Source organism: Erpetoichthys calabaricus, chromosome 10 (genome assembly GCF_900747795.2).
Source record: "Erpetoichthys calabaricus chromosome 10, fErpCal1.3, whole genome shotgun sequence".
Lineage (NCBI taxonomy): Eukaryota > Metazoa > Chordata > Cladistia > Polypteriformes > Polypteridae > Erpetoichthys > Erpetoichthys calabaricus.
In genome coordinates, this window is record NC_041403.2 from 157866569 (window position 1) to 157893515 (window position 26947).

The 26947-nt window shown below is 37.1% G+C and overlaps 1 protein-coding gene across 1 annotated transcript in view; it reads right to left on the reverse strand.

The window, feature by feature from the left end:
• Positions 1-2896: 2896 nt before the first annotated feature.
• The window catches only part of tdrd5 (tudor domain containing 5), a 66611-nt gene continuing 42560 nt past the window's right edge, over positions 2897-26947 (reverse strand). Inside the window, exons 13-17 of the mRNA XM_028812195.2 lie at positions 23332-23398; positions 20070-20270; positions 16662-16793; positions 8786-8909; positions 2897-3843 (exon numbers count right to left, since the gene is read on the reverse strand). Coding sequence (XP_028668028.1) covers positions 3662-3843; positions 8786-8909; positions 16662-16793; positions 20070-20270; positions 23332-23398 — 706 coding nt within the window. The 3' untranslated portion in view covers positions 2897-3661. The remainder of the gene's footprint in view (positions 3844-8785; positions 8910-16661; positions 16794-20069; positions 20271-23331; positions 23399-26947) is intronic.

Here is a 26947-nt window from a genome sequence, read left to right on the forward strand (position 1 = left end):
AGATTTTCTTCATGGATGCACTAACAACCATCTATGTACATTTGTAAACTGTTGGGTTGATTATTCTGGTTATTGTTTATTTATGTAGTTATCATGATGATATCGCCTGGCACCAATTTGATGCAGGTGTTTCTTTGACAAAAGTCACTATTCTGTGACTGAATGGCCACAGTTTACGGTTCTTACTCCCAGTTATGGGGTACTTGACATGTTAAGTCATCCTTCCTAAACTTGATGACAGCACCCTAGCTTTGGGATAATTAAAAAATGACTAATCACTTGGCGATTTGTTTTCTTGGTCAGTGTGCTTGTCTGTTAGTTAGCGTTTCACCTTTTTGATTTTTTTGGACATTCATGTTTAGATTCCCTTCTGGTATTTTTAATCCTTACCTATCCCTTGGTGACTAAGCCAAAATTAAAATAATAAAAAAAAAAAATTCTAATCTAATCTACTTACTCTCATTTATGTGACCACTTAGCTTTTAAGGTATACTCACAACAAGGTGGATGGTAATGGTGATAATCTGCTAACTCTGAGTCAAAAAATGGCTGACAGTCAAAGAACAGTAACTAAATGACCTATCTTAAAAAATAATATTACACAGCCAAGTTCAAAAATAAGTAAGCTGAAACCTACAAAGTTTTTTTTACAGTACCTCAGATGTCCTATACATCATACCAGTCTTAAAAAGTGCTTACAAAAGGATTATAAGGGTTGGAGAAAATGCATTGGATACCACAGCATACATAAAACAAGACAGACATATAATTCATACATGAAATTGCTATATTCCAACAACACAGAGGATATAATACGAAAGTAGATATTTTGCAAGGGTGAAAACAATGATGTTTAAGTCTAACAAAGAGTACATGCAAAATAAAAGGATTGGAGATGAGTTTTGTTTTTTTGTCTAAACAGCAGTTTTATTTTAAAAATCAGCACACATCCTGCATTTGCTCACCTTGGTGTGAAAAAAAATCAATAGCTTGGACCTATTCCTGTATATGTCTGTGAAATTTTAACCATAAACATGGAAGCAGCAAATATAAGTTCTCAATTTACTGTGCTGACAAGAAAAATTACTGTTGGACTCTTTTTTTCCTGCCCTTCCCATCCACACATGCCCTGTAAATAATACGATTTTCCACTCAAGAGCAGGGTTATTGTATTACCATTAATTTCTTTATTTATCTTTGCTTTTAATGAGAGATGACTGTAAAGGTTGCACAATATGCCCTGAAAGAATCTCTCCATTAACAATCCATCCAATTTCAAACCTACTTAATCCATTTCAAGACCTTGCCAGGTACCAACCCTGAACAGGTCAGCAGTCCATCACAAAGCAACATCACATACACAACCACAAAGTGCAAGTTAGAGTTTACAGTTAACCAACCATACACACGTCTTTGAAATGAGGAAAGAACACTGCAGTACCTGCAGAAAAACGCAAAGACAATAAAAGAACATGGAAATGCCACAAAGAGAGTGAAGGAGTTGGGATTCAAACCCAGGTCTATGAGACAGCAGTGCTACTCACTGTGCTATAAAGTTCTTCCTCATATGGTTATTTGTAAAATATTATCACTTTCAGAGTGAGCTTGGGCTGGTAAAACACACACTGTGCCAAAAAAAAAAAAAAAAAAAAAAGGTCAAAATCCATAGTCAACACTTATTATGATTTTATTGTTCTGTATTCATGAGGTACTGATGCACAAACAAAGAGTAAGAAAACCAGCTGAATGTGTTAATGCTGTACAGTAAAACTCTGCACGTAGAGATGCAAACGATTTACTTTCTTAGGTAATTTGGATTACATCTTGTGGTGTGATCAGCTAAACAACCTGTAAAGAATTTCTTGATAATCTGTCAATCAGAGACTTAATTAGGAATATGCAGATTGTATATAAAGATAATCCAATGATAAATTACACTACCGTTCAAATGTTTGCCTGAAAGTTTCAGGTTTTTGGTAGAAATTGATACATTATCAAGATACAGTTGAATTAATTTAAAAATGGCTATTACTACTTGAAATGACTGAATTTTAATTAATTATTCACATATGGATATAGAGCCTCATTTTCAGCAGCAATTCCTTTAGTGTCTCAATGGTAAACTCCCTTGGCTTATCCATAATTAGCCATGTTTACATGTTAATTGGTTATTACAGAAAACACTGCAAGTTCATTAACACTGCTGACACCTGTTATTCTCTTCACTTGGACTGCAAGATACGGGCATTCCTAAAGTTCAGTTCTGGGTTCAAAAATGGCCATCATCAAACGGCTTTCTGAAGAAACTTGTCTGTCTATTGCAGACAGTACCGGCATTAGGAGTGTGGTTAAAGAAGTCAATAGAAGATCAGAATGGTGTTTGTTTCTCAAACTACAGACTCTGATGTCATTCTTCTCTTTCACAGTTGCCTAACAATGCTTAACAAGAGAGTAGGGCTTGCTATCCAGACCTTCCCCTTCTTTTTCTATCCTGGTTAGTTCCAGTTTACCATCTTCTCTCATGACAGTAAGAGTCATCTTTGTATGAAATCTTCCGTTGTTACTCAATCTGTCACATGGAATAGCCTTCATTTTGCCCCAACAGATAGACATGCTTCTTGAGAAAGTTGCATCATTTTAGCCTTTTTTGAAACCAGAACTGAATTTTAGGAATGCCAATACCTTGCAACCCAAATGAACAGAATAACAGGTTTCAGCCGTGCAAATGCAATTACAAAGGTTTCTCTAATAACCAATGGTCGTTAGACATACCGCATCCCTGATCCCAATCTTCTATTGAATAAAAAAATGAAAGTGAAATTATTTAGGATACCAAAGGGTGAAGCATCCATCTGCTTTGTCTAGAAATCCTATGTTGAAATCTCTGAGTCTGAAGCAATTCACCTGGCTTTTCGGACCCTACAGCCAAGTTCTCCAGTAAAAAGGGCTGCCACCCCACATTATTTATTCTGATATTCAGAGAAGTTCCCCTATCAAGAGTGTGGGTTTGTGTCTCAGGGAAGTCAATGCAAAATAAGAAAAGTAAATGTGTGTCTTAGCTTGACTATACTGTAGTACAATAACAAATAACAGGACCAAACACTATGCAAACAACTAATACTCCAGCACCATAAAAAAGACACAGTCACAGGACATAAGGCAATTAGAGCACAGCACGTTTACTGCAAGTACAAAATAAAGCAATACAAAAAAAATAAATGTTTGGCCTGGTCAAAAAAAATAAATAAACAAATAAATAAATAAAAAATATTTTGAACACTGAACAAAAGGGGTGCTTTTTCCTGAAATGAAAGGACAGGGCTTTAAGGTCACTAGTCATGCGCAAATATTCTTCTTCTTCAAAAACATGAAACAAATCTTTTTAATAATTTTACACTTGAATGATGACTGTTAACATCCTAATTAGACATTATAGTTTGCTGTATGTTACAAAACCTCACAGAACATGAAAGTCCTAAAAATGTGCTACTTGTACAGCAATGTAGTTATTTCTCCAAAAAGTCAACTTGTGTCCCATGAATTACAACAACTTCATCATGAATTAAGCAACTGTGATATGAGTGATTTCACATATATAATAATACATAATACTTTCATAACAACAAACAAAATATGCAGCCAATGCAAGATGTGAAGAAGGTCACAAGATGGAGGAGGCAAAAGATCGGGGCAAGCAGTGCAAGTCTCCATACAGCCTGCCTCCGGCAAATACTGGAAAGATCGGTCTTGCTCCTCGTTTAGGTGGACTGCAGATGCTAGGGGTCGAGACCAGCTGCCCACTGTAGATTTCTTTAGATGTGGATGGAAGATTACAGCTCAGGTCTGAAATACGACAATATGATATTTATCTACATCACATACATCCTGGGCAGAGTCTAGTAAAGCACAACCTGTAAAGCCCTTTGATTCACCCCATAGAAAATTCACAACAGACACATAATGGAACTTCTCATCGTTAGTTTTACATTGTCTACATGTGACTGTGATCCAATGTGACATATTTCAGGGAAAAAAGTTAACAGCTACAGAACAGGCCTAAATTATTTCTAATTATCATAATTACACCCATGTTTTCCCACACACACTCATCTACAGTTCTGCATTTCCAAATCTGACAAAGGAATTCAAACAATATAGGACAATACCCACCTAGGTCGACTTAAATTAATGAATGAGCTGTATGTATCCCAGAGTTAGACATTATTAGATTACATATTGAGAAAAATGCAATATATGAGACTGTGAACTATAAATCATGGAAACTACATGCACTGACTATGTTTTAATCAAAAGACTGGTGTATCAACAACATTAAAAAAAGACTACAAACTTTGTTCGAAATATTAAGAAGTACAGTTCTGTTGGTCACTGATGTATATAGACTATGATGAAATAAAAATCACATCAAAATGTTACACTAAGATCTCTATAGTTTAATAGTACATTAATGTTCTTCTATAGCCTATTGTCTGAATCTGAATTTAAATTCACAACAGCAGTCATTTTACTGTTCACAAATTGAATGTGAATGTGTTAATCTAGAATACGCCATAGAGATGCATTTTTAATAGCAAGTCATCTCACTAAAAGCTCTAGGCTCTTTCAAGAGCAGACCAGATATAGTCCCTCTGCACTGTCTATATAGTGGAAAAAAACAAAACTACCAGATTGAACGTTCTTTGTACATTGCATTTATCATGTTTTATTAAGGCAGCCACTTTTGAACATGTCAGTGTGTCAGATTAGGTTACTACAAACATGGAAGTCAGTATTAACTGGAGCACACCAGGGATATGAATGGAACTCTTGAGAGTGAAATGTAGACCTTGCAGTCAAATTATAATGCAACTTTAATTCAGAAATTCATAAACTGCAAAAATCTTTGCCAGGATAATTCAATTTGTTCTTGATTTTAGAGTTCAGGTAATAGCCTATATTTTAGCAGCTAGGAAAGAACTAGAACAAATAGTAGTGTCAAGGCATTGGCCAAGATAGTGCAAAATGACCATCATATTGCTCATTTCTTAAAAGTGGTAACACTTTGCAATAAAGGTATTAAAAGGGATGTGTATAGCACATGTACCGTTATATAAAACAAAATGTTTGCTAAAGTCTTGCTGCATAGCCTTACATGACTAAGATAAAAGGAAGTCCTTTTATAGTGTTATCAAAAACATACTTGAGGGATTTACATCATATATGCTCACTTCATTAACACACTTATGGTGATCTCCAGGGTCACCGTTTCAAGTTCTGGTACGCTCTTGGTTAATAGCACTCTATCTTTTCTTTAAGTCATACTTCACAGTTCTCTGGCATAAAAGATCTTCTGTGACAAGTCACACATTAGGGTGAGGCTTGTATTAAACTAACACTTATTTTAAAATTACAGCAAAATGTGGTTTGAGTCTACCACTTATCCAAGCTGTAGTTGCGCGCTTGATCTAACTGAACTGAAAAGTGTACATGCATTAAAACTAAGGTGAGGCTGGATGAATAAGCTTTGAAAGTGGACTTTCTTTTCATACACTGGGAGTGCTTGTTGAGATGCATGTGAAGGCTCCATAAAATATTTAATTTGGATGAGCATTTGCAACTAGAATGATGCGATGCATCGTTTAAAGGCACAGCAACTATAAGGGTTGTAATCAACTGAGCCCAACAATAACTGTCATCGTGGTAACCAGGACCATCTTTTTTAGAGATTTTGAAAAGTTGTGGTGTTTTAAGTGCACTTGGCAGTAAAGAAATGGGGGATATACAAGATTAGTGTGGATTTTCTTCAGTCAGATGTTCTATAAGGTCCATATTCAGAGGCACATTATCTCTACACTAAACAAGTGAGATATCCCTCAGGTCTGGAGGTGTATGTTAAACATCTGTCTCTTGGTCAAACTTTGCAAAAGTAAGTGAACTTACACTATTAAAAAAAGGGGCAATCCTTGGATGATGAGAGGGAGTTCTGAACACACCATAATAAGCTAGACTCGGAAAACATAAGCATATATGACCTCCTCAAATAGTTAACTTAAGGAGTTAGGAAGTGCTAAATCATGTCTCAATTTTAAATGGAACGATCTATAAATTAATTTTTGTTTCTCTTAACATTACCATTGATTTCTTATTATTCTCAGACTAAAAATGCAAACAATGTGGAGTAATGCTTATTAAATGCCACCTACAATAGAACTATCAGATATTTTTATTCTCTCAAGAAACAAATTCCTGTAATGTTCTTGTATTGGGCAACATCGAGGCATAGTGGTAGTGCTTCTGCCTCGCAGTAATGAGACCAGGGTTTATGTCTGCAGTCTGCACGTATGTATTCTCATGGATTTTCCAAGTGTTCCAGTTACCTCCCACAGTCCAAAGACATGCAGGTTAGGTGAACTGGTGATGTTAACTTGGCTCTAAAGTATGCGTATGTGTGTTCATCCTGCATTGGACTGGTGTCCTTGCAACTGTCTTGTGCCCAGTGCTTAACAAGAGTAGGGGTTGCTATCTATCTACACCATATGGCCAAAAGCTTGTGGACACCTGACCCTCACACCAACATGAGCTTGATGGACATCCCATTCCAAAACCATGGGAATCAATATGGAGTCGGACCTTTCTTTACATCTGTAGCAATCTCCACTTTTTTTTAAGAAGGTTTTCCTCAAGATTCTGGAGTGTGTCTGTGGGAATGTGCACCTTTTCAGCCAAAACAGCATTTGTGAGGTCAGTTACTGATGTTGAATGAGAAGATGTGGCTAAAAATCAGCTTCCCAAAAGTATTCATTAGGTCTGAGGTCAAGGTTCTGTGTATGCCACTTGAGTTCCTACATACTAAACTCATTTAAACCATGTATTTGTGGAGCTGGTGTTATGCACAGGGGCAGCTTCATGCTGAAGCAGAAAAGGGTCTACCCCAAAGTTAACACAAATTCAGAAGTGCACAATTGTATAAAATGTCTTTGCATGCTGAAGAATTAATAGTACTCTTAACTGGGACCCAAACCCTGAAAAATAGCCTCATAGCCCCTTAATATCTCTCCTAAACCAAACTTTACAGTTGGCACAATGCTGTCCAGAAGGTAGCCTTCTCCTGGCATCTGCTAAACACAGATTTGTGTTCAGAATCAGAATTCAGAGATCAGAATGCCAGGATAGTGAAGCGCGATTGGTCACCCTAGAGAACACATTTCCACTGCTCCAGAGTACAATGGTTTATACCACACAAGCCAATGACTAGTATTGCAGAGTGATCTCAGGCTTTTATGCAGCTGCTCGACCATGGAAACTCATTTCACAAAGCTCTGCACAAACAGGTTCTTGTGCGGATGTTACTTCCAGAAGCAGTCTGGAACTTTGTTGTGAGTGATGCAACAGAGGATAGGTTATTTTTACGAATTATGCACTTCAACAATCGGCAACAAGCACTGAGAGTTTGTGTGGTCTACCATTTTGTGCCCGAGCTGTTGTTCCTTGATGCCTCCACTTCACAATAGTCACACAACTGACCAGCGCAGATCAAGCAGAGCAGAGGTTTCAGTGGCATCCTCTAACAGTGCCATGTTTAAAGTCACTGAGCTCTTAATACAAACTATTCTACTGCCATTGGAGGCTGCATGGCTGTGTGCTTGGTTTTATACACTTGTTAACGATGGGGGCAAGCTGAAACGCCTGAACTCAATAACTTAGTGGGGTGTGTCCACATACTTTAGACGATATAGTGTAGCAAATTAGTCTGAAAGCTAGCTGTGCACAACAGGAGAAAAGCAGCTACTTACAGCCACATTCTCTTGATTTGAAGGTAGAGTTCACAGATTCTGAGATTTCTGACTCTTCTTGCATACACATTTTTTTTTCTTCTTTTGTTTAAATATTGACCAATTTTGAAACTGGAATTTGGTCACTCACTGACTACTTTGGTGACTAACTGCTTAAACTGGATCTTCCAGAAGTATGAACAATGTATTTTTGAGCAGTGTTTCCTTAAGGTTTGGTCAATTAGGGTAATTTCCGTGAATGACAGCTAATTATGGCTGATGAGGCATAGCTATTAGTAGAGGAGAATACTAAACGACAGCTGAAAATGACCAATGAAATCCACAGGAAAAGTCAGCTGACAGCGATGAGGTTTTGCTCTTGGCCTGTTGTAAAGAGGGAAAACAGAGACAGCCAAAAATGATCACTGAAATCTACAGTATAAGCTAGAGAGGATTTGTTTGCCGATTGGCTGCAGCAAAAGCGACTAGGCTGATGTTAAGGAAAACAAATTAAATATTAAAATTGAAAAATTCAAATGTAATGGTAAAGAGTGTGACACAAATGTAGTGGAGTAAAAATACTTTTTTTTCTTTCACAAATGTACAAAAATAAAAGTAAAAAGTTCTGCTGCCAAAATCAACAATATTTCCAGAAATTTACCAAAGTATAGCTAGCTGTGTAAATATAACACAATATTACCCACTTCTGGTTATCATTCAACAGTTTTGTTCTTTTCATTTACTTGAACTTGAAAAGCCCAAGAAAATTATGATATAAAGATGCATCTTATTCATTAGTTTATGTTCAAAATCTGTGGATAAACAGGAATGCCTTCATGTTAATTTAGTTCTAAAAATTTCTAACAAAATGCGCTTCTGGTTGATTTCCTGGTTTTCTGTCTAAAATAAACTTAAATATGAGTTTAGGGTACAAATGATCAGGAAATGGGATTTTTTTTAAAAAAAAAATAGCCATAAACATATATAACTTCTACAAAACTCTTTTTGAATACCTTCATTAGTGTCCACTGCTGCAGTGTAGGGGTTTTTTTTTGAAGATGTTTTATCTTCCAAGCAGGCCACAGACTTCTCATTTTGTTGTACCACGTTATTCATGGTCATCTCACACTGTAAAGACTTTAGTAAGAAGTCACTATTAGAGTCTCAATAAAACAAAGTCTTAAAGAGTTAGACTAAAGCAGCTGACCACAAACAAAAATAAAACCAACATATGTATATGTTCAGAATTAAAAACATTTTAAAATAACACATAGAAAAGCACACTATAGAAATACAAGTTCTTCAGTAACATCTGACATGACACAAAGCCAACAATTTCTCTTTTATTTTGGTTAAGGGTATCTTGGTGTGTTACTTCAGAATTTCCAGATAATGCTCCTTCTTCATGATGACATCTATGTCATGAAGCGCAGCAGTCACTTTCCTAGTACAACAATCTCGCATCATGATGTTGCCTCTCCTGTGCTTCACAGTTGGGATGATGTTCTTTGGAATAAGAGCCTCACCCTTCAGGCTCCATACATATTGCTGATCATTACGGCCAAACAGTTCGGATTTTGTTTTTCTTGACCAGACAATACCCCTCTAAAAGTTACATTTTTGTCCTGGTAAGCAACAACAATTTGTGCTCTTCTTCATGTTGATTTTGAAATAATGGTTACTTCCCCGGCCGACAACCTTTAAGGCAATGTTGATGAAGTGTTATAATGATGGATGGTGACATTTTAGTTTCTGATGCTGTAAGGAACTTTCAGAACTGACCTCTCCTTTTGGCGGTTTTATTCTTTATTTCTGTTAATCGATAGTTTATTTCACGGCAGAGACACACAAGGGCCACCCCTGGCTTGTAGTACTTTGAACCTTTTGGAGATAGCTCCTAAGGAGGAACCCAACTTGTGAAGATGCACAATTTTTCTCCTGTGGGTTTGACTCAGTTCTTTTGATTTCCCTATTGTCTTAACCACAAGGCAGCACTGGCTCTATAGGTAGGCACTTGTATACAAAAAAAGGTGTCCCAATCCAACACTAATTACGACAATTAGCAACTTATCTAAGCTGTGTAAAGAGACAGTCAACTTGGTGTTTGTAAACTTTTGACCCACTTAAAATCTGACATACTGTAGTGATTAAAAGCTGAAATAAATCTATTAATCATTATTTTAAGTGCAATGAAAAATCAAGCAAAATGACACCTTTTATTGGCTAACCAAAAAGATAACAACATGCAAGCTTTCAAGGCAGTTCAGGCCCGTTTTTCAGGCAAGAAACAGCATTGCAAAACCTTTAAGTGGGTCATCTTATATGTAAAAAAATGAATAGTCCTCTCTAGGCTAAGATTCATTTAGTAAGAGAGGAGAACAATGTATAGTCAAAATCCGTTGATAATTGTCCAACAAAGTCTTTTGAAGTTTTTGATGACTTTTCCCATACAATGTGGATCTCTAGTCAGGTTGTCTGGGTCAGTCAGAAAGACGTAAATAATCCTCATGTCTGGTCATACAGTCATGGCCTGGAATTTTCCCAGAAAATGCACCATTTCTCCCAGAAAATTGTTGCAATTACAAATGTTTTGGTATACACGTTTTTTTTTCCCTTTATGAGCATTGGAACAACACAAAAAAAACAAAAACAGAAAAAAGCCAAATCTGACATCATTTCACACAAAACTCAAAAACCTGGCTGAACAAAATTATTGGCACCCTCAGCTTAATATTTGTCCTTTGGAAAAAATAACTGAAATCAAGCTCTTCCTATTACCATCAAGAAGCTTGTTACACCTCTCAATTGGAATTTTCGACCACTCTTCTTCTGCAAACTGCTCAAGGTCTCTCAGATTTGAAGGGCGCCTTCTCCCAACTGCAATTTTGAGATCTCTCCATAAGTGTTCAATCGGATTTAGATCCGGACTCATTGCTGGTCACTTCAGAACTCTCCAGTGCTTTGTCTTTAACAATTTCTGGGAGCTTTTAGAGGTATGTTTGGGGTTATTGTCCTGCTGGAACACCCATGACCTCTGACGCAGACCCAGCTTTCTGACACTGGGCCCTACATTGCGCCCCAATATCTTCTGGTAGTCTTCAGATTTCATTACGCCTTGCACACAGTCAAGGCATCCAGTGCCAGAAGCAGCAAAACATCCCTAAAACATCTTAGAACCTCCACCATGTTTGACCATAGATACTGTGTTCTTTTCTTTGTAGGCCTCATTCCATTTTCTGTAAACAGCAGAATGATGAGCTTTACCAAAAAGTTCTACCTTGGTCTCATCTGTCCACAAGACGTTCGCCCAGAAGGATTTTGGCTTCCTCAAGTACATTTTGGCAAACTCCAGTCTGGCTTTTTTGTGTTTCTGTGTCAGCAGTGGGGTCCTCCTGGCACTCCTGCCAAAGCGTTTCATTTCGTTCAGATGTCGACGGATAGTTCAAGCTGACATTGTTGCACCCTGAGTCTGCAGAACAGCTTGAATATGTTTTGAAGTTGATTGGGGCTGTTTATCCACCATTCGGACTATCCTTCGTTGCAGTCTTTTATCAATTTTTCTCTTCTGTCCACGTCCAGGGAGATTAGCTACAGTGCCATGTGTTGTGAACTTCTTGATTATGTTGCGCATAGTGGACAAAGGAACATGAAGATCTCTGGAGATGGACTTGTAGCCTTGAGATTGTTGATATTTTTCCACAATTTTTGTTCTCAAGTCCTCAGACAATTCTCTGCTCTTCTTTCTGTTCTCCATGCTTAGTGTGGCACACTCAGACACACAACAGAAAGGTTGAGTCAACTTTTCTCCATTTTAACTGGCTTCAGGTGTGATTGCTATATTGCCAGCACCTGTTTCTTGCCACAGGTGAGTCCAAACGAGCATCATATGCTTGAAATAAAACTACCCACAATTTTGAAAACGTGCCAATAATTTTGTCAGGCCCATTTTTGGAGTTCTGTGTGACATGATGTCAGATTTGGCCTTTTTTCTGTTTTTTTTTGTGTTGTTCCAATGCACATAAAGGAAATAAACGTGTATACCAAAACATTTGTAATTGCAACGATTTTCTGGGAGAAATGGTGCATTTTCTGGGAAAATTCCAGGGGTGCCGATAATTTCGGCCATGATTGTAAAACTCTCGTCTCTATTTAAACCATGTTGTGATGTGTTAAATTTTTGCATCAGTTTAACTTCCCATTCCTTTCTCACTTGCTGTGTTTTGAAGTTACCCATAAGCACTGTGACTTTAAAGTCCTTCTTACAGTGTCAATGGCTGCTGAAGTGACCTCCTACAGGAACACCTCTATTGCTATACTTAATGTGGAACCTGTGTAAATTAATTCTTTTGTTTAGTGTTTGTCCAGTTTCTCACACGTAAAGTGCAGTGTTGGGACATTTAATACAAAGAATTAGGTAGACCACATTAGATGATCTGCAGGAAAATTATTCCTTATGCGATATTCCAGATGGCAGTGTGGCATAACTATTATTATAAACGTAAGTACATGATTTACATGTTTTCTGTAGGCAGGGAAATGCACCATTATCTGTTGGTTCACCCAGGGAACTTTAGACAATTAGTTGCTGCAGGTTTGGTGGTTCTCTGTATGGCAGGAGGGGAGGTTCTGGGAATACATCTCTCGGGGTGCTGTCATTATTTAGTATTGGCTGAAGTTTTTATAACTTTTCAAAGTGTTTTAAGATGTGGGTTATAGGTAACAACAAGAAGGATTCAGTTCTTGTTGCCCTTGTTTTTACATTCCAGAAGGTTGTCTATGGTATGACAGCAGCTCTTCTTATTTGAATGTCGTTTTCAGAGTATATTATTGACTAATGAAATCTTCTCTAAGATCCTACAGTTGTTTATCCTGGCCTGTTGGGTCTGAGTAAATACGATTGTTAACTTATTACTTTGCTGAAAATGATGGAGCGCCTTATATGCTTGGGGTGGAAGCTTTCACTTCTTAGGTATGTCTGTCTGTCTGTTGGTTTGTGAAAAAAAGAAGTTATAAGGAAGTTACCTTTCAGTTGAACAGTGGTGTGAAGGAGCCAGACTTCTGTTTTTGAATAATTAAGCCTCAGCTTTAGGTTGAGGTGGAAAGACTTATACTCGTTATGAAAATGGAGGAGGTCCTTCTCACTGACAGCCAAGACTATGAAGATGTCATCTATGTAATGGAGATGCAACATTGGTTTTAAGACCCACGTTGACATAACATTTTGCCATAAATAGGTTCGCGTAGTGAGGTGCCAACCAACAGTATTGCAGTCCCCATTTGTTGCAAGTAGAAGTCCTGTCCAAATGAGAATAAATTGTGCATCAGAGAGCATTTTATCATTTGTATAACTGACTCTGTGGGTATATCATGTTGTTTTAGGCATGTTTCATATGCCAATATGCCATCATCATGTGGGATGATTGTGTAACATGTTTCAACATCAATTGTGGCGAGTAAGGTTCCCTCAGGTAAGGTGACAAGAGCAGACAGTTTTTTAGGAAATCAGTGATGTCTTGGATGTAGCTAGTTGTTTTGCGGGCGAGGGGTTTAAGGATGTGCTCCACCCATCCAGAAACATTTTCTGTAAGTGAACCAATTCCTGATATTATAGGCCTTTCTGGGTTCCCTTTATTGTGGATCTTGGGAGGAATGTAGAAGTTATCCATTTCGGGATATTCAGGAATTAAACTGTTTACATGATCCCTGATGTCAACAGGAAAGCTATTTACTATCTTTTTTAGTTCCTTTTTGAAGATATCTGTGGGATCTTCCTGCAGTTTGTAATAATGCGTAGTACTGGACAACTGCCTTTGTACCTCCTGTATATAGTCAGGTGTGTTCATGATAACTAAGGCACAACCTTTGTTTGCTGGTTTAATAACAATCTCTGTATTTTCTCTTAGTGAATGTATGCTTCTCTGCTTGTGAATAGTGAGGTGTTGTATTCGATCTTGCTGTCTGTTTAGGATCCCCGTTTTGACTCTCAGTCGAAAGCCATCTATGTAATTCTCCAGGGTGGAATTTCTGCCAGGTCCTGGTGTCCATGGTTGCCATTTTCTTTTTTGTGGAAAATATTTTTTTAAGTCCGAGTTTTCTGCAGAATTCTTCTACCTCACTGCAGACTCTGATTTTGTCAATGGGCTTTGCAGGGCTGAGTGAAAGTCCCTTTGCAAATCTCTAGTTCATTTGGTGTGTATAAAAAGAGATTAACAGTACAGGACTGTTTTTTTATATATATACAGGGTAGGATTCAAAAGTAATGAGCCTCATTTTGTTCTGACGCGAACGTACCTCGCCGCGCGCCCCACTTGCCAGCGACGGCGACGGTGGGTGTTGGCTTCACAACACAACGGAGCTCCTACCACTCCCGAGCTTTTCGGAGCAGTAGGATCGGCCTTGACGGGAACCCCTGTGCGGTAGTGCGTTACACGGCGGAATGGAAAGTTCGTTAGAGCAACGGTACACGTTGAAGACGAAGACCATGCTCATTGCCTTCTTCAGAGTGAAGGGGATCATCCACTACGAGTTTGTCCCGCAAGGACAGACCGTGAATGCTGCTTACTACTTGGAAGTCCTGAAAAGGCTGAAAAGAAGCGTCGCGCGCAAGCGAAGGGACATCAAGGACAGCTGGAAGCTTCACCACGATAACGCGCCCAGCCACACCGCCTTCATCGTGAGCGCCTACCTGGCCCGGGTGAATGTTCCGGTGGTCCCCCAGTCCGGACCTGTCGCCTTCTGACTTCTTCTTGTTTCCGCGCTTAAAATCAGCGCTGAAAGGAAAACGCTTCGACTTGATCGAGGACATCCAAGCAAATGTCAAGGCAGCCCTTGCAGCCATCCCAGAACAGGCCTACGTGGACGCATTCGAGTCATGGAAAAGCCGCCTACAAAAGTGTATTGATGCAGGAGGTGCCTATTTTGAAGACTATTAATTAGTTGTACCGATTTGCTCAAAAAATTTGTCTTTTTCAACAAAGGCTCATTACTTTTGAATCCTACCCTATATATGTGTGTATATATATATATATATATATATATATATATATATATATATATAAATAAACTGTCCAGCTTTCTCTCGCAGTCTATGCAGTTTTTTCTTTCTGTTGACAATAAGGAGTTTCTGGAGTCTTCTATAATATAGATATAGCTCCTTTACCATATCCTGCATGTCACTGCCAAGGAGCAGGATGAGGTCTTGGATCTTTCTTTGTGTGTTCTTTTCAATGTTATAGAACATTTTGATTAGGTGATTTCTCAGCTTTTCAGAGGTCTTAATACTCAGTTTGCAGAGCAACTTTGTAGTAAGTGTGGATTGAATTGGTTGGATTCCTCATCAATATGCCTTTCTGGATAAGATTTTTCCTTTTTGCATTTCATTAAGAAGAAGATGTCACTGTGGAGGTGTGCTAGTTTCTTCCATCAGGTCTTCAATTCCATGTAGCAGCAGTCTGTGAAGTGCCTTGAGCATGGGAAAGGCGCTATATAAATAAAATGTATTATTATATTTCGGTGTCTTGTATGTCTGTACCAGTAGGGTGTTGTACTGTGTTAGCCATTATGGATACAATGAGAAGTCAAGCAAAATGACACCTTTCATTGGCTAACTAACAAAACATTACAATATGCAAGTTTTCACGACAGCTCAAGCCCATTCTTCCAGCGAAATATAAGGCAGAAACTGGAATTTTCTGTGTTTATATAGATACCAGGGCAGATGCAGCATTGGAAAATCTTCAAGTGGGTCATTTTAAATGTAAAAAAAAATAATAGACCTATCCAAGATCAGTTTAATTTAGTGCGAGAGGAGAACAGTTTATAATCAAGATATTTTGATAACTGCTCAAGATAGTTGTTTGAAGTTTCTGATGAGTTTTTCCATACAATATGGATCTGTAGTCAGGTTGTCTGGGTCAGTCAGAGAGATGTAAATAATTCTCATATCTGGTGATAAAACTTGTCTGTAAACCATGTCGTAATGTGTTACATTATCAGTTTAACTTCCCATTCCTTTCTCTCTTGTTGTGTTTTGAAGTTGCCCATAAGCACTGCGATCTCAAAGTCCTTCTCACAGTGTCGATGGCTGTGAGCTCCTACAGAACATCACTATTGCCATGCTTAATGTGTAAATTCATTGTTTAGCAGAGTTTTTGTCCAGTTTCTTCCACATAGACCGCAGTGTTTAGGACATTTCATACAAAGAATTAACTAGACCACATTAGATGGTCTGCAGGAAAATTATCCCTTTATGAAGATGTTCTAACCGGCAGTATGGTATAGCTACATAATCTGTATTATAAATGTGAGCACGTTTTACATCTTTTCTGTATTCAGGGAGATGTACCATTAACTGTTGGTTCACTCAGGGAGCTTCAGACAATTAGTTGCTGGAGAAAATCACCTCTGGAAATTAAGTAGATAAGCTAATCAACTTAACACAATAATGTCTCAGTAACATTTTGTGTGTGAAGTTAGGGAATTTTGATTTGGAAAGTTTTTAGACAAGATGCACGTAAAAACCTTTGGCCTTAACTATATAGGCACACATGAATTTCACAAACCAGAAGTACCGAGCACTAGAAAACAACCTTTAAAAGACTGTAAATCCGCTGACAGTCACTCGTATTTGCAATCTCATAGATCCATTTTACACTGGCCAATTAATTAAACCTACATACTACATCTTCCAGGCTGTGGGAGTACAACTCATTGAAGTATGGGGAGAAGGTGAAGATTTCACATGAATATCAAAAATGTACAGGAAGTAAACCTTGTATACTACATTCATCACCCTTATATATTAAAAACAAAAATATATATTTTTCAAAATCTTTATACAAAACTTCTGTTTACCAGAAATATTTTAAGACAAAAGATAATAAAATTAACCTCATCTTGCAGGTCATTTTGCTCACTTATAAGCTCAAGCTCTGGAAGATCACTGAAGTCATCAGTAGCATCACTGCCATCTGGTGTTAAAGGCTGACATGGTGAGTGGGGCTGGTTTTCAGAAGGAGTGACCTAAAACATAGCAGGGATAAAAAATTGTAATCTATCTCAAACACTGCTTCATTGGATGTTAGGCTTTGTGTTCAGTTACAAATCCATTTTACTAAAGTAATTACTTCACTTAGAATGCAGTCTCAGCTTGTGCTAAATGATGTTAATAATATGTTTCAGCAACCTACTACCCACAATTCAAGCCAAACTGATTACTGTGGGGAAAATAAAAGCTGCCAAAATTAAGGAGACTGAGGAACTTCATGAACACTTTTGGAAACTGGTTTTCAACTATTATGGGACTATCAGAAAATGAATGGATAGGATAAACGGATGAGTACAACCACACACCTGCTACTATACCCTGATGATGCAATTCATCATGTTTTATTCATTCAGAGATCCACTAATAATAAATAGTTAAGGAAGCACCTGCCAACATTAATTTGTGTCAACCGGGGTAAAAAACATGCAAAAGAGATGACAGTCACAATGTTATAGGCAGAAGGAAAAAATGGCACAGGCAATACAATTTATAATCAGATGTTTAAGTGAAAGTAGGATGTAAAACATGTGAAAAATGCTTCAGAATAAAGAATTACTTGGTGTGAGGGTGTCCTGTCCCATTCTGTCACCTAGAATGGCTGTTTTCCTCTATCCACTGTGATAAAACATATTTCAACCCTAGGCATGGTCTATGTTCTCTCTGATCCGCATGTAAATGTACACATCAAACAAAACTGTACACTTGAGCAAAATCACAAGATTCCTACATGTGTCAGTTTGTAAAATGTTCTGAAAATTGCGCAATTAGTTATAAAAAAAATTAAATGTGAATTTTCACAGAATGTTTAGAATAATTTTTAATCAGTTCTTCTCTGAGGTGCACCATATGGTTGAAAAAAGGCCAATTTTCAAATTTGGTGACTATGATGACTGACTGTTTCAAATTAAATATTTGTGGATGTTTTTGTATTTTGTAATTTATTCAACGTAATTTATATTCCTTTTACACTTAAATGAATACAATTGTTAAGAACCAGCAATAATTTTTTATTTGAAAAGATTCAACAACAAACATCACAAAAATCACAATTTACTGATGGGAATAATTAGTGAGACGGATGAACCTGTTGTTCACTACACATCTTTTCAAATCTCAGAATCATACTGGATACAGCCCCCTCTTATTTCCTGTTCTACATTGATTTTCACACTTGCTGTGGATGAAAGTACAGTACACACACCTAGTTCAAAAATACTATAACAACAATTCAAATGTATTTATATACAAGTCAGTTACCGGATTTCTTCTGAAATGGTCAGAGAAGTCAGAAGGATTTTCTTTAACACTAGAAGGGTCAGCTATCTTTGGTTTTTCATCAGATCCCACTTTTTTTTCAAAAAGAGCGTCACTGGGTTCCAGTGACCAAAACACTGTATAACTACTAAACATTTTGAAAGAAATTAGTGCATCTTATTAAAACTGACATCATCTACAAACAGCAAAAAATGAAATCTAAACAAGTTTTTATATCATGATATTAAATCTTGTTTTCCTTATTGTAAGAACTATTGACTAATCAAAAAAAGTATATTTACTGTATGATTATTTAGTTTACTTTGAGAAACCTTGTCAAGTAAATTTTGCTTCCCCCATTGGCCAATTTTTTTTTGCTAAATAAAAGCAAAACATCTCCCACTTAAAAGTTTTTTTGTGTGTGGTTTTTGCATATGTATTTTTTGTAGTGCAGATTTCATTTAATGTCTCTAAATAGTTATTTGCGACGTAAATAAGTAAAACAAAAATATCAAAATTAAATCTACTACAGTATTGTTAACTTTTATTATCTGATTTCATAAAAAAAGAATTTTAATTTTTTTTTAAATGATAATCCTAAATGCACAAGAAATATGATTATCTATGCTACGTATCAGAGTATAGCTGGTTTATTTACAGACAAAAAAGACAAGGATCTGACTGAAGTGATGGATCAATGGTTAATGATGACAATTCTAGAAGACCGTGTTCAAATCCTATTTACTATTTATTTTAAGTCTGAAACATCCCAACTCTGCATTCATGGGTTTTCCGCCCACATCCCAAAGACATCCATATTAGACTAACTGGCAACTTTCAAAAGATTACATACTAGAGAAGGTGGGTGCATTCCTAGCCGCCTGTACAGTCTAAGATTTCATTTATTTAAATTATTTTGGAAAATCTGTAAGCCATTTATTTCAACTTGCTTTTTGTAGTTGTTGGAAATATGTGCTACAGAGCTGCAATACAAATGTAAAAAATCCTACATTTGATACAGCAAGTTTTACAAACAGAAGCATTACAAAGCACCTCCCAAAACACAGAAAGCAACATGAAACATCAATTGTTCTTAACTAAGACTCTAAAGTTAAACAAATATTATTTAGAAGTTATTGCTCTGACCTAGGCAGCATGGTAGCGCAGTGGGTAGCGCTGCTGCCTCACAGGTAGGAGACCCGGGTTCACTTCCGGGTCCTCCCTGCGTGGAGTTTGCATGTTCTCCCCTTGTCTGCGTGGGTTTCCTCCGGGTGCTCCGGTTTCCTCCCACAGTCCAAAGACATGCAGGTTAGGCGCACTGGTGATCCTAAATTGTCCCTAGTGTGTTCTTGGTGTGTGTGTGTGCGCGTGCCCTGCAGTGGGCTGGCGCCCTGCCCGGGGTTTGTTTCCTGCCTTGCGCCCTGAGTTGGCTGGGATTGGCTCCAGCGGACCCCCGTGACCCTGTAGTTAGGATATAGCTGGTTGGATAATGGATGGTTAATAATTAAGTAACAGCACAAATACAGTCCTGCATTATTTGCCTCTCATCTTGTAATTTTCTAAAACATGAATATAATACTGTTACTGCCTAATAATTGTAAAACACATCCCATAATTGAATTTGCTCTCTTGTGGGATATTTGTGCATGACTGCCATTGTACCCAACTCTCATTCTTCAAACTATGGCTTGTGAATCCTCATGGTGACTACACATGTTTTGCTTTTTCGGGGTGAGCCCAATCAGACTATGCGTTCACCTGGCTGCCAGACACTTGCTGTTGAACACCATTAGCCTGGGAATACCTTAGAACACTCCAGAAGGAGTTGGAAGTTGCCAAGCGTAGGGTGCCCTGCTCTGTTCAGCTTAGTGTGTTGCTACTGCAACGTTTACCAGGCTAGGCCACTAAAATGAAAATGAAGTCATATTCCATCTTTGACCTACATGCTGATCTTAATTAAAAAAAATCAATTAAAGAAAGAAAAGAGATTTCATTACCTCGCTGATATCTTCAAGATTGCATGGCACAGCATAACCTTGAATCTGAAGAACAGTGTGAATGTAAATATCTTCCTGCGTGTAGGTATCACACAAGAAAAGGTGAAGGATCCCATTCACATACTTGTGAATTAGAGCAACCAAAGGTCTTGCCCAGCAAAATTTCTGGAAAACACTGATTGCAGTTTCACTCCAAGTATCCTGTTCAAAAAATATTTTATCAAGTAGGTAATGAAAAAAGAAATTACTTACAAAAAATTATAGTTATGTTGTCTGCAGGTTGCCTTTTTAAAGTCTCAGTTTCTCCCCTACAGAAGGCAAGAGTGAATTACTTTCTACAATTGTATTCTCACCTCCTTTTCCCCTATATGCTTCTACAGAAGTGTTTTATTTAGTAGTTCACATGTATTTTTAAAGTTTTAATAACTTATTTTTAATAAACTGCTATACGAGTATACAGTCACTTGCAAACTCCCTTTATTAGCAATTATTTTCTTAATAAGCAGATTAGCAGCCTCTCTACAGGCTTACTCTGTCCCTGACCTTACTCCCATTCAACAACATGGCATCCTCTTTAAAATTCTTGACAGTTTCACTGCTCTGCGACTTCAAGCAGCTTTACGCCTCTGAATGCTAGTGAATGAATCCATTTAACCCTTTACAGCAATATCCTCTGCTTTGTCTTCCAGTCAACCATTACAAAAAGACCAAAATGTTTACATATTGCTCTCTTTATAACTAGGGCAATTAAATTAAACATTTCATAAAGCATGCTGTGCAAAAGAATTGCGCCTCATCGATTGTCGGCTCTTTCATTGTGCCGATTGTTGTCAGAATAGGCTCGGTCTGCTGTGAACCTCTACTGGAAAAAGCAGATTAAAAAACAAATGAAATAATGTTAGACTTTAATTTGAACAATGTGTTTTGGCATTTCTTTTTCTCTGAACATCAATTATAATTTATTTGATAAGTTATAAAGTATTCTTAGAGGATCTTTCACTAGGAACACTTTAAAAAAAAATCATTTTTGTGAAGTAACATCAGCTCAATAATATTTAGAAGTGGTCAGTAGAGCCTATAAAAGTACATTATATCAAAATGTAACAGATCCAAGGAAGTGAGACACTTAACAAAAGACAGCAGAGTTCCTGAGGGCAAAGGAAGTAGAGGGCAATTTTCTTATATGGCAAATAAGTAAGAAAAAATGCAAGGAAACAGATATAACACCATAACAAGCACGGCGTAAAATTTAGGTTTATTCAGCCACCAAGTTAACGGAGATGAAAGCTGTGGGATTTTGCATTTTTATTTACTTAATCTAAGAGTCACTTACTACATTTTTGTTTATTAAATAGTTTTGTAAAAATGAGTCATATAAGTAATAGCAATAGAATGCAATTCCATGTGCAAGTAGATGACATTAAATATATGCATTTTAACAGCACTTTACCATCAAGAGGCTTGTGGTGGCTCAGTAGATTTCATTGACAGCAGAGTCCAATTTTAGTGATTTGAAAATGGCATTGACTGATGTGTGTTAGTGGTGGAGGGTCTATGAGTAATTGTTGTTCAATTTCTTAAACAGAACATTTTTGAAAGTATATCCAATTGAGTAGAATCCAATAATTCTCAACTGAAAAGTATCTATTAATACAAAATGACCAATACTAGCATAACAACCAGTATCAATATTACTCTATGAAAGGAGAAAAGGAACTGAAAAAGTCCCGTATTGAGTTAATAATATTAACTAAAATCTCTCTCTCTCTATTATTATATATAAAATCCAAAGCCTAAAAGTGCAACGATTTTATGTGACATTTTTGTCACTCTTTAAATCGGACTTATTTTAAAACCTACATATATATGTTTGGTATCATTCTTTTCAGAATTTATCGAACTTTAATGTGATGTTGTTAGATTTTCAGATTCTTATTCCATTTTTAAATTATGAACTAAAATATCAAGAAAGTCACGGTTTTTGTCAGTTAAAACACATGGATTGTTTATTTAGTCTCTTATAAAATACTCATTAGCATAGTGGACCTCAGTTTAACAGGAATACTCCAATTGGTAAGAGAGTAAATGTTTTATTCTCCTTTCATGATTTTTACTCCATTAATAATTATTTTTTCTTTTACATATTTATAGAATTTCGTGATTTTGACTCCCAATTAATAACAATTTTTCTTTTTTACATTTATAGATTTTAATAATATTCTGGCCGCAGCTGGGGGTTGGGAGCTGAAGGTGCCGGGGGGTTACCTTCCTAGTATTATATAAATGAGTAAACACTCGGAAAGGAGCCAAATTTTTGTACAACGAGAATACAAATGGTACATGAAAGGCAAGAAGATCAAGGGGCTTGCCTCGATTGTTCATGTATATCTAATACTAAAAGTTCAGAGACTGAGTGCTTAAGCCACTGAAGCCTCGTAACTCACAAAACCACTGCCCATTTGTAAACCAGTCCTCTGTTTATATCAGTTATGACAGTTGTGCCTTTCCTGTGTCATCAATTACTTGTAGTTCAAATTCCATTTAGCCGGAGGTTGATAACATTATTTCTTTACAATAATTATCTGCAGATTACATATGCTTACATATTGTATTTGCTTTCTCCTTCCATTTATTTTCAGAGTAGGGACTGTTTTGTACTCTATTACTTATCTAACCTAAAGCTGCAGGAGAAGGGCACTACTGTGTAAGCCGTTTGTGATTGCACTCTGCCCACCATTTGACTGCCTTGCACTGGGCATCTGAGCGGCTGTCAAACAAGAAAAAGAAGAAAATATACAAACATCCAAGCAGAAGCAACTACTCCGAAGGTAAAATTGAAACTGAAAATTATTCCTAGATGAAGTCGCACAGAACATTTCTCCATTTTAAGATGGACAAGTTTGCAAATTCGACAATGCTTTTTAATAGGAAGTTTAGAAATTTTAAAATATTTTGCGTTCAAAAATTGCAACCTTCAATGAATACTGAACAAAATTGGTTCACGGTGGGCCAAGTTCTTTCACAAAGACAGACAGATGTGCTTTCACAATAAATGTTTCACACATTACATGTAACGCACCTAAAAATACAAAAATTAGAAAAGGCCTCTGCACTATTTTTGTAAGGTACAAGAGGGGAATTGTGTGCAAGTACAATAAAGATATGGTACTGGTAGAGGGTCTATCACAGGACACAACTCAAAGGAATAGCCAATTCTTTATACGAAAACACAAATGGAAATTTCAAAACGGATGCTCCAAACCTTAAATGGTTTGATCCATGTCAAAGTGGCGGGTACTGCCTGAGCCGGAAGCTTTGAATAGACACATCTGGAAATCAAAGAAAAAAAAAAAAAAAACATTAAAAGAATGTAAATCCAAAATGAATACAAACAGTTTAGGCTTGAAATTAACAGCAGATTGCAAACAAAGTTATGTTAAAGTGCTTAAAGAACAGAAGACAAAGCCTGGGTGTAAATAATATGTTCAGAAATACAATACAATATAAATTTGTATGCATTACAAAGGAATTTTAAGCTTGGATGGTACAAACAAAATGTATATTAAGTTAACTAAAAGGTGTAGTGGTACTTTTATTAACAGCAATAATTTTATAAGTAATTTGTGTAAGAGAGTTTAGATTTTTCCGGTATCTCAAATACACCCCATGACTTCTCATTGGAGAGACAAATGTTTCTAGATGCAGCGGTTTATGTATTCATACCAAAGCATTTAGTTTAAATATTACTTACCTGAAGCATGATTCAATGATATTGTACCAAAAGGTTTCTTCACATAGACTTCAAAAGCACTTCTTTGTAAGGAGAACATCTGCCTCACCACTTTTAAAAGTTATAGCTTGCAATATTTTGGGGGCAGCAGGGGAATCAATTCAAACAAAATCTGGTTAGTTGGTAGTAAGCCCATGTGCTAACACATGTGCCTTACCTGAACATTGACCGTTTAACAACTCACTGAATATTTCAAGCAAAAGAACATAGTCCTTATTAGAAAGTTAAAGACTGTCAGCAAACAAGATAATGCAAACAGCAAGAAAAGAGGACTGATAGGGAAACATGGGGAGTTCTGGTGTAGGGTAGTAGGGAGGATGTGATTAGCTAAATTACTGACCTTTTAAATGCAACAATAATAAATAAATGGGGTGAGGTGTGGTAGAAAGACTGCAGAGACTGGGAGGATGGAAAATGGGACCAAGCAATACATTAAATTCATTGTAGATCAGGGGTCTCCAACACGTCGCTCGCAAGCTACTGGTAGCTCTTAACCCCTTTCCAAGTAGCTCGCCAAAGGATTAATGAATCCTACATAAATTTGAAAACTTGATTAGTCAAATTAGGGGTGGACGATCTTTCCAAAAAATCCTCTTTAATAAAACCCCTGTGTGCGTCCATGTGTGTGTTTCTTCTGGTGAAGTGCGCATGCACGGGGCACTCTTTAATAAAGGACATCATTGCTGGGGAGGGTGCTGATTGGGTAGTCGCGGACAAGGCGGAAGTACAGGGAAGGGCGGAATGAGTGGCAGAGTCACCGGCCTCTAGCAGATGCTTCAAAGGTCGCCTGACGCATCACACAAGACAGAGAGGGCGGGACCTATAAAATATTGCGCGGCCGATCCAATCGGATTTCGGTAAATGAGGTAAGACCTAAAACATAAGGAACGAAAAATCCAATCGGGTACTGAGACGCGGAGACCAGCTTCCCCAAAGAGGGGGGGATTAGTGTTTGTTGTTATGCAAGTGTTCACTCTGAGGATGTCAGATTTGCGATTAAGAAACTTGGCCCAGTAAAGTGTCAGTCTTTGAAGGGGTTTTCCTAAATATATGAATTTTCATGATATTACAATAGGATGACTTTTAAAAGTAGATTTATTTTCACGCACAAAAACACAGACAATCAAATACTATATAAGCAACATCTCCTGGAAGAACGGTCAGCTCAGCAAGTAAACATCAACAAAAGAAAGGCTGAAAGACAAAGAAAAATACGAGCAAATAGATTGAATTTAAGAAAAAGAAAATGAACGTCAGAAAAACGCTAAAAGATAAAGACTCAGAAGAGCAAATAGATCTATAGAAGAACAGGAAAATGAGCGTAAAATTTATTTTTATTATTATTTTACATTTAATATGGACTGTACCTACTATAGTTTATGCACTACTGTTCTAGTGCCCGTTATTGTAACAGGATTAATGTCTAGTCATATCATAATCCTTTTAACACAAAATCACGATCCACAATCTGAATTGCAATCTCTCTTTTCAGTGTGGCATACACAGAATATCTGGACTCAAACTCATCAAGACCTAGGTAACACTTTATTTTAAATATCACAGAAAGTTGAATTCAATTGATCTCTCGTTTGCTAGCTAAGCGGAGTTAAGGAGCACGCCCTGAAGCTGGCGACTGAGTGAGGAAGGCTCCTCCCCTCAGCCCGCTTAGTGTTTCTTGGATTTGCACAAATAAATCGGTACTGCAAGTGAACTGTGATACACAGTGAAATGAGAGAAGTTGCAAAAATCAACCGGAATGTTCAAGCAAATTATAGATAAAAACCCGACCTAAATCCATTAAGTAGTTCGTCTCTCGTAAAAAGCGGACAGAAATTGGATTTTATATATTATATATTAGTAAACCTTCAAAATAATGTGCACTTAAAGTCTCAAAAGCATTCTCAGCATTTCTGGAGCTTAGTAGAGCCAGATAACTATAAGAATCTTCACCAAGCAGCTCTGAAAATGTCTGCTTTGTTTGGGTCTCCATATGTCTGTGAGTCTGACATGAATGTCATGAAATCAAAGTTCAGAACAAGACTGACAGATGAACATTTAAATGACTCCATAAGAGTGAACCTAAGTGTCTACACTCCACCAGACACCTGCCTCTCTTGTTGACTCCATGCAGTACCAGTCATCTGACTAACTAAAAAACACATCACACATACAACTGGACATGTGAATAGTGACATGGAACAAAATGACAGATAAAAAAGTCATATCTGTGTATTTGTAATTGCATTGTTTTGTTTTGACAGCATTCATATTTTAATTCAATAGTGTGAGATACATTAGAAAATGCATACAGACATACAAAATACACTTGCAGGTGAACTAAATATTTTTTGTGATGTTTTAATGCAAAATGTGAGTTGTGGACACCAACATTTTGTAAATGTTCAGGCAAAACAAGCTTATTCAGTTTGTTTGGGTTGAAATAAGCTATGAGAATAAACATTAGAAAACAAGAGTAGCTCTCTGCCGTTTTCATTTTGTAAAAGTAGCTCACAGGGGAAAAAAGGTTGGAGACCCCTGTTGTAGATGAAGAATAGCATAATACCAGTACTGCAGATAAAAATGAGTTTATAGCAGTAGCAGTGATATTTTAGTACTATGCCCACAAGCTCCTTACAAACCGACATACCATCAGATGTGTCACTGTCTCACGATTTTGCTGTTGGTTAGATGAATGTGATGTCTTTCTTTTTTTTTTTTTTAGCTCATTATGAAAAGACCACTGACTGCAAGTCCACAGTTAGCAAAATTGCCTCCAACACATTGACCTGCTCCCTTTATCCTCTTCTCTAACAGCACCCCAATTTAATCATACTCAAATATTTGTTTGTTGTTAGCATTAACATCCCAATCCCGTAAATGCTAAAAGGAACTCTGCTCTGTTGGGTCCTTATGCTAGGCCCTTAACCTACAATTGCTGAGCGCTTTGAGTAGTGAGAAAAGCGCTATATAAATGCAAAGAATTATTATATTGATATCTGGGTGATGCAGCAGCTAGCAATGCCAACTCTCTGAAGCAGCATCAAAAGGTGCCGGAATAGTCTCCACTGCACTCACTCTCTAAATGACT